This window comes from Orycteropus afer, unplaced genomic scaffold (assembly GCF_000298275.1).
Source record: "Orycteropus afer afer isolate SDZICR_OR568_19922 unplaced genomic scaffold, OryAfe1.0 scaffold00217, whole genome shotgun sequence".
Taxonomy (NCBI): domain Eukaryota; kingdom Metazoa; phylum Chordata; class Mammalia; order Tubulidentata; family Orycteropodidae; genus Orycteropus; species Orycteropus afer.
Window position 1 is genome coordinate 4,409,320 of NW_006921804.1, and position 9,590 is coordinate 4,418,909.

At 38.8% G+C, this 9,590-nt stretch overlaps 1 protein-coding gene across 1 annotated transcript in view; it reads left to right on the forward strand.

Annotated features, from left to right (window-relative positions):
• Positions 1-9,590, forward strand: part of NUP210L (nucleoporin 210 like) — a 289,674-nt gene that overhangs the window by 215,211 nt on the left and 64,873 nt on the right. Inside the window, exon 29 of the mRNA XM_007948554.2 lies at positions 8,920-9,011. Within this exon, the coding sequence (XP_007946745.1) occupies positions 8,920-9,011 (92 nt within the window). The remainder of the gene's footprint in view (positions 1-8,919; positions 9,012-9,590) is intronic.

Consider the following 9,590-nt stretch of genomic DNA (forward strand, 5'->3'; position numbering starts at 1 on the left):
GTTTTGTTCTGTTGTACATAGGTTTGCTATGAGTTGGAGCTGTCTTGAGGGCACCTAACAACTCACATATTACAACTTTGGGTCCATGATTTTCCTGTAGAAATAATAATAGTATTAACTGGTCTCCTTGTAGCCATATGGATATTATCCTATCACTGACAGCATTGTACTTTAGGATAGATCTTGAGACGTTCTTTATGTTGATGAATGCTACATCATTCCTCTTCAATTTGTCATTCCTAGTACAGTAGATCATATGATTGTCTGATTCAAAATGGCCAAAACCAGTCCATTTCAGCTCACTAATTCCTAGGATATCAACCTTTATGCGTTCCATTTCATTTTTGACAACTTCTAATTTTCCTAGATTCATACTTCATACATTCTGTGTTCCAATTATTAATGGATGTTTGCACTGTTTCTTCCCATTTTGAGTGCCACATCAGCAAATGGGGATCCTGAAAGCTTTACTCCATCTACATCATTAAAGTCAGCTCTACTCTGAAGAGGCAGCTCTTCCCCAGTTGTATTTTGAGTGTCTTCCAAACTGAGGGATTCATATTCTGGCACTATATCTGACAATGTTTCAGGGCTATTCATAAAGTTTTCCAGTAGTATATCACACAGTGTTTCACTGCTATTTATAAGGTTTTCACTGGCCAATTCTTTAAGAAGTGATGGCCCCTTCCTTCTTCTGAGTCTGTCTTAGTCTGGAAGCTCCACTGAAACCTGTCCACCATGGGTGACCCTCCTGGTATTTGAAATACTGATGGCATAGACTCCAGCCTCACAGCAACACACAAGCCACCACAGTAGGACAAACTGCCAGACAAGCGGTGGAGGGGTAAATTTAGGCACCCTAATTTATGGCATAAATGAACTGTCAAGCATAACCCAGAATGCACAAATAGCAGGAGATAAACTATATGAACGAGACCTTCTGAAAATTAAATTTTTATGTGCTTCAAAAGACTTCTCCAAAAGAGTAAAAGGAGAAGCTACAGATTCAGAAAAAAAATATTCAGCAATGAGGTATCTGACAAAAGACTTATCTCTAAAATTTATAGAAAACTCCAACACCTCAACAACAAAAAGACAAACAATCCAATTTAAAAAAAATGGACAGAAGACATGAATAGACACCAAAGAGGATTTTCAGGAGGCCAACAAACACATGAATAAATGTTCGCAATCATTAGCCATTAGAGATGCAAATCAAAACAACAAGATACCATCTCATCCCAGCACTAATAGCAAAGTTCAACTAGACAGAAAATAACAAATGCTGGTGACAATGTGAAGAGATTGGGACTCTCATACACTGCTGGTGGGACTATAAAATGGTACAACTACTGTGGAAGGCAATATGGTGATTCCTTAAAAAGTTGGAATTAGAAATAGCATTTGATCCAGCAATCCCATTACTAGGTATATATCCTAAAGAAGTGAGAGCCAGGATAAGAACAGATATATGCATACCCATGTTCAATGCAGCACTATTTACAATAGCAAAAAGATGGAAACAACCTACGTGCTTATCAACAGAAGAATGGATAACCAAACTATGGTACATAAACACAAATGGAATACTATACAGCACTAAAGAATAATATAGAATCTGCAAAACACTGCATAACGTGAATGAACTTGGAGGACATTAATGCTGAGTGGAATAAGTTAATCACAGAAGCACTAATATAGTATTAGTTCATAATTGTAAAAAGTCAAGGGAAGGTTTATATATGGAAGAAAACTTTCCTTGTTGGTTACCAGGAGTGGGAGGGGAGGGGAGGGAACACTGTAAAAATAATAATAATAAATAAATAACAAAGTGACATCTTTGCTCTTTAACACTTTAAAAAAAAAAAGAAAAGAAAAGTCTTTTGCAGCCTATTTGCCCAACGCAGTATGTCATTTGATTTCTTGACTCTTGCTTCCATGGGCATTGATTATGTATCCAAGTAAAATGAAATTCTTGACAACTTCAGTCTTTTCTCCATTTATCATAATGTTGCTTATTGGTCCAATTGTGAGGATTCTCGTTTTCTTTAGGTTGAGATGCAACCCATTTTGAAGGCTGTAGTCTTTGATCTTCCAGTAAGTGCTTCAAGTCATCTTCACTTGCAGCAAGCAAGGTTGTGTCATCTGCATATTGCAGCTTGTTAGTGAGTCTTCCTTCAATCCTGATTCTTGATGCTGCATTCTTTATATACTCCAGCTTCTTGGACCATTTGCTCAGCATACAGATTGGATAAGTATGATAAAATGATACAACCCTGACACACCTTTCCTGATTTTAAACCATGCAGTATCCCCTTGTTCGATTATAATGACAGCCTCTTTGTCTATGTACATGTTCCTCATGGGCACAATTAAGTGTTCTGGAATTCCTGTTCTTTGCAAGGTTACCCATAATTTGTTATGATTCACACAGTTGAATATCTGCATACGCAATAAAACACAGTTTAACATCTCTTTCTTTGCTTTAATGCAAAATCCATCTGACATCAGCAATGATAATCCCTCATTCCACATCCTCTCCTGAATCAGGCTAGAATTTCTGGCAGTACCCTGTCAATGTACTGTTGCAACTTTTTTTAAATTATCTTAAGCAAAATTTTACTTGCATGTGATATTAATGATACTGTTTGGTGATTTCCACGTTTTGTTGGATCACCTTTCTTTGGGGTGGGGCACAAATATGGATCTCTTCCATTCAGTGGGCCAGGTAGCTGTTTTCCAAATTTCTTGCATAAATGGGTGAGCGCCTCCAGCACTCCATCTGTTTGTTGAAGCATGTCAATTGGTATTCCTTCAATTCCTGGAGCCTTGTTTTTCACTAATTCCTTCAATGCAGCTTGGACTTCTTCCTTCTATACCATTAGTTCTTGATCATATGCTACCTCCTGAAATAGCTGAACATCGACTAATTCTTTTTGCTACAATGACTCTGTGTATTCCTTCCAACTGCTTTTGATGCTTCCTGCATTGTTCAGTATTTTTCCCATAGAATCTTTTGATATAGCAAGTCAAGGCTTGAATGCTTTCCTTCAGTTCTTTCAGCCTGAGAAATTCTGAGCATGTTCTTCCCCTTTGATTTCCCAACTCTGAGTGTTTGCACATTTCATTGTAATACTTTACTTTGTTCTCTCAAGCTACCCTTTGAAATCTTTTGTTCAGGTCTTTTACTTCATCATTTATTCCATTCATGTTAGCTACTCTCCATTCAAGAGCAAGTTTCAGTCTCTTCTGACATCCACTTTGTCTTCTCTTCCTTTCTTTTCTTTTTAATGACCTTTGGTTTCTTCATGTATAATGTCCTTGATGTCTTCCCACAACTCTTGTCTTCAGTCACTGGTGTTCAGTGCATCAAATCTGTTCTTCAGATGGTCTCTAAATTTAGGTGGGATATACTCAAGGTCATATTTTGGCTCTTGTGGACTTGTTTTCATTTTTCATCTTCAACTTGAATTTTCATATGAGCAATTGATAGTCTATTCCACAATCGGCCCCTTGCCTTGTTCTAACTGATGATATTGAGCTTTTCCATTGTCCCTTCTCACAGATGTAGTCAGTTTGATTCCTGTGTATTCCATCTGGTGAGGTCCACATGGACAGTCACCATTTACATTGTTTTAAAAAGGTATTTACAATGAATAAGTCACTGGTCTTGCAAAATTCTGTCATGTGATCCCTGGTGTCATTTCTATCACCAAAGCCATATTTTCTAACTACCGATGCTTCTTTGTTTGCAACATTCCAATCATCAGTAGTTATAAACACATGTTGGTTGTATGTTTGATCAATTTCAGACTGTAAAAGTTGGTAAAAATCTTCAATTTCTTCTGTTTTGGATTTAGTGCTTGTTCTTTTTGACTATGAATGTGATGCCATTCCTCTTTAATTTGTCATTCCTGGCATAGTAGACCATGTGATTGTCTGATTCAGAGTGGCCAGTATCAGTCCATTTCAGCTTAGTAATGCCTAGAGTATCAATCTTTATACATTCCATTTCATTTTTTCACAACTTCCAATTTTCCTAGTTTCATACTCCATACATTCTATGATCCGATTATTAATGGATGTTTATAGCTGTTTCTTCTCATTTTGAGTCATGCCTCATCAGCAAATGGAGGTTCTGACAACTTTACTCCATCCTTGTCATTAAGATCAAGTCTGCTTTGACGTAACAGCTACTCCCAAGTCATATTTTGAGTGTCTTCCAACCTGAGATGCTTATCTTCTGGCACTATAGCCAACAGTGTTTCCCTGCTATTCATACGGTTTTCAGTGGCCAGTTTTTTCAGAAGTGGACCTGGCCATGTCTTTCTTCCTTGTTTGTCTTAGTCTGGAAGCTCCACTGAAACCTATCCACCACGGGTGACCCTGATGGTATCTGAAGTGCCAGCGGCTTATCTTCCAGTATCATAGCAACATGCAAGCCACCATAGTACAAGTGGTGACTTTTCAGATCACCAAAGTTAACATAAGAACTTTCAAAAATATTTTATACTTAATCTCTTAGTAATACAGAGGATGTGGTAAGTGTGAACTTTGGCCACATGCCTAGTGCCTGGTGGTCAGAATTGGAGCTAATACTAAATGATATATTCTATAATACCTAGATGTGTTTCAAGTGCCTTACTCACTTTTTTTAAAAATTGTGGTTTGGACAAAAGTCTGCAGAGCAAATTAGTTTCCTGTTTAACAATATAATATGTAAACATTTTGTTTCATGACATCAGTTGTAATCCCCTCAATGTAACAGCAATCTTCCCAATTCCTCCCTGTGTTTGCCATTTCCATTGTCCTTTCCTTCCCTTTCCTGCCTTGTGAGCTTTGTTTTTGGGCAAATGCTGCCCTTTTGGTCTCAAATGTTTGATTGTTCTGAGAAGTGCATTCCTCACAGGTGTTATTGTTCACTTTACAGGCTTGTCTATTGTTTGGCTGAAAGGTGATCCCTGGGGGTGAGTTAAGTTCCAGGTTTAAAGAGTGTTTAAGCACCATAGCCTCAGGGATTACACCAATCTCTATCAGACCAATAACTCTGGGTTTTTTATGATTTTGAATTTTGTTCTGTTTTTCTCCCACTTTGTCCAGGATCTTCTATTGCGATCCTGATCAGAGCAGTCAGTAGTGGCAGCCAGAAACCATCTAGTTCTGGTCTCAAGGTACCAGAGGCTATGGTTTGTATGGTCCATTCATCCTTTGGATTAATTGTTTCCTTGAGTTTTTTTATTTTCTTCACTCTTCTTCGCTCCAGATGAGGAAAACCAATAGTTACACCTTAGATGGCCTCTCACGAACTTTTAAAACCCCAGTCGCTACTCACCAAAGTAGGATTTAGAATGTTGTCTTTGTGGGCTGTTATGCCATTAGACCTAGATGTCCCCCAAGACTATGGTCCTAAGCCGTCAAACCCAGTGACTCATCTCCTCAAAGAGTTTGGTTATGGCTAAGAAGTTTTCATAAGTTTGCCTCTTGTATGCTCTAGTATATAGATGGATTTATTTGTAGCATATAGAAATACATATGTAGAAATATCTTCTGCCAACCTATATATGTATTCATGTGTGTGGTTCTGTTCACCTTCTGTAAAAACAGTGTGGGGGCAATGTCTGACCTCCTCTAATTTTACAAGGGAGGAGAATCATCAAGATCAACAGTCCAAGACTGATTCCTGTGAAGCAGAGATCAGATATGCTTCCATCCTCCATCTCATATTACTAATTCTGACATCAACTTACCCTCCCATAGCACTCTCTTCTTTTCTGCTGAGTTCAATAATTCATTGTAATGGCCACCACAAACTCACAGACAATACTCACAATTATGGGGTTTATTAGGGAAGTGTTGTTGTTGTTGTTATGTGCCGTCGAGTCGGCCCCGACTCATAGCGACGCCTCCTTGGATTTCCGAGGCAGTATCACTACGGAAGTAGGATTGCCCAACCTTCCTTCCGAGGAGTGGCTGGTGGGTTTGAACCGCCAGCCTTCTGGTTAGCGGTCAAGTGCTTTAGCCATTATGCTAAGTAACAGGTTACAATTCAGGATCAGAAACGACTCAGGATACAGTTCTTCAATCAGGACAGCCTCTTCTCAGCTGTGCCACAGGTACACTTCTCTCTTGCCCTTGGCCTCTCTGCCCTGAAGCCCCTTGGCCTCTATCCTGGTCAAGGAAGTATTATAAAGCTTTTACACCTCTCCCGATTGATGGCCAAAAAGGCACCCCACTCAGCCAGCAAATCTCCTGTCCAAAGGCAATCAGTTTTCTAGATCCATGGGCCAGGAAGCCCACCACTCTGTCTTGTCTTGATTCTGTTGCCTTTGCTATTTCTGTTTCTCTGCCACTGCTTCTCATCACTTCTGGTATCACAGCTTTCTGTCTCCAGGTCAAGGAGATTCAGCACAAGGATCGCAGGTCCAAAGGAGATGTTCCACTTCTGGCTGTCCTTTCTTGGTGGTAGTGGTGAAATAGGACCAAACGCAGGCCAAAACAATTTACACACCAAGTGATTAAGAGGAGAGAAAATTATTTAAAAGTGGCAATGCAAGGAGGCAGGGGTCTGTACCCAGATCTAACTCCCCGAATCTCCATCGAATTACAGTTTTGTAGGTTTCAGAAGAGAGGATTATGCATATTCATAAAAATTTCAGGAATTTGGATGTGAGATGGTTGATGATTGACTGAATTTTCCTTCGTCTTGGTTTAAAGAAACAGTAGAGTTTTAATCCGGTGCGCTTGTGTACTGGATGAGTCACACCAGCTTCCTGTCATAAGCTGATCCAGGCTTAGGCAGAGGGGAGAGTGTTAGTTCCCAGTAACTTTGTTCCTCTCTGACTGTGCATGTCCATGTCAGCGGGCCAGAGTCAATTTATAAGTTGTTTTCTAAGACACATTAACCCATTTATCACCAGTGCCTAAGGAAATAACAGGAAAGAATGGTTTTTTTTGTTCCATTCAGTTCTTAATGAACTGAATTTATTGTGTTTACTCATCTGTCTCCAACAGGGTCCTATGTGTTTACTCATCTGTATTAACCAGGGTGGGAAAATAGTTAAGGGTAATTAAGTTTACTTACCTATTCCTATCTGTTCTAATTATCTGTTTTAACCAGGGTGGGGGAAATAGTTTTGACTTTACTCAGTTTCAGTGAGATCCCACTTTCTGCCTCTGGGATGGCTCATTTTAAGTCTAGAGGGATGGCAAAACTGACCTATCCCCATGTTAGGGATATACCTTTTTTTATATGGTCCCACCCGCACAAGCCTGCCATGTACTTTATTTATATTATTAGTAAGTTATCTTGTCCTCTTGGTAGGTTACAAGCACCTCACATTTGCATAGTCCCACAAAGTCATTTGGTGGAAGTTACAGAACAATCCAAAAACAAACCCACTGCCACCAAGTCAATTCTGACTCATAATGACTCTTTAGAACAGAGTAGAACTGTCCTATTGGGTTTCCAAGGCTATAAATCTTTATGGAAGCAGACTGCCTCATCTTTCTCCCACAGAGCAGCTGGTGGGTTCAGACTGCCAACCTTTTGTTTAATAGCCAAATATTTTACCCACTGCACCACCATAGCTCCTTAAGACTATGGCTCACACTGCCATCGAGTCAGATCTGACACATAGTGACCCCTGCTTGGGTTTCTGAGGCGGTATCACTGCGGAAGTAGATTGCCCAACTTCCTTCCAAGGAGTGGCTGGTGGGTTTGAACCAGCAGCCTTCTGATTAGCAGTCAAATGCCTCAGGCACTACACCACCAAAGCTCCCAAAACTATGGCTAGAAGGCCCATATTAAGTAATTCATTGCACTGTATCTTCCCTCACCTATCCAGCTTGTATGTCTACCTATGCATCCACTCAGAGTGTTGTTTATTATTACTGTTGTTGCAGGATTGTATATGTAATAATATTTACCTTTGCTGCCTTTGATTCTTGTGCACCTCCCAGTTTCTTCCTTTGCCTTGGTCATATTGTGCTGACCTCCCCCTTATTATATATTCCATTTCCTTTCAGTCAAGTTAATGTCTACTCCCTAGTTAGGGATTTTCTCCTTTCCCTCCCATCCATGGTAATCATCAAATAATGTTACTTTCTATGTGTAAACCTTTTCTTGACTTTTTATAATAGTGATACCATACAATATATGTCATTTTGTGATTGATTTATTTTATTCTGTGTAACATCCTTTAGGTTTTTTCCATGTTATAAGATGTTTCAAGGATTCGTCATTATTCTTTAAAATTGCATAGTATTCTATTGTGTGTATGTGCCATGGTTTGTTTATCCATTCTTCTGTTGATGGGAAGTTAGGGTGTTTCTATCTTTTGCTGTTGTGAATAGTACTTCGATGAACATAGGTGTGAATAAATCTATTTGCATCATTGCCCTTATTTCTCTAGGATATATACCTAGAAGTGGGATTGCTATATCAAATGGTATTTCTATTTCCAACTTTTTAAGGAAGCACCATACCATTTTCCACAATGATTGTACAATTTTACAGTCCCACAACCAGTGCATGAGAGTTCTAATCTCTCCACACCCTCACCAGCATTTATTGTTGTTTTTCTAATTTTTATTGCTGGGGTGGGATGATATCTTGTTGTTGTTTTAATTTGTATCTTTCTAATTGCTAATGATCTTGAGAATTTCTTCATGTGTTTGTTGGCCACCCAAATGTCATCTTTGGTAAAGTGTCTGTTTATGTCCTTTGCCCATTTGTTAATTGGATTATTTGTCTTTGTGTTGTTGAGGTGTTACTTTGGAAGAATTTAGGCTAATTAGAACTTAAGCAGACTGTTGATTGTAGTTGTCATTTATTAGCATATAATCCCTCTAGTCCATACGAAAATAAGATCATCACTTGTCTTTTCCAAAAGTGAGGAAAACATTATTTTCTCATTGTAGGTATTTGAAAAACTCCAGCTTTTCTATCCAGAGTGCCAAACTGAGCAAATTCTAATGCCTATGAATTCTCAGCTGAAACTCCATACCAACAGGTAAGGAGAAGGGAGAGAGGAAGAAAAGCTAGGTTCTAACTTCAAGTAAAACATTACACATGGAAAGAACTACCCTCATCTTCTAGGTGATTTTTCTAAGCCCCCAAATAATTTTTCTTTTATGAGCTGTAGTGGACTATGAAGATGAAATTTACATAACACAAAATTTACCATTTTAAAGTGTACAATTCAGTAGCATTTAGTACATTTACATTGTACATTGTCATCACCCCCAAAGAAGACTCCTAACTATTAAACATTCACTCTCCATCCTCCCCTCCCCCCAACCCCTAGCAGCCATTAGTCTACTTTCTGTCTGTATGAATTTGCCTATTATGGACATTTCATATAAATGGGATTATATAATGTGTGGCTTTTTGTGTCTGACTTCTTTGACTATGAGTCGGAATCAACTCAATGGCAGTGAGTTTGGGTTTTTTTGTTCTTTCACTTAGTGTAATGGTTCAAGATTCATCCATGTTTGATAACATACCAAAATCTTTGGGACACAGCAAAAGCAGTGATCAGAGGCCAATTTATAGCAATCAATGCACACATCAAAAAAGAAGAAAGAGCCAA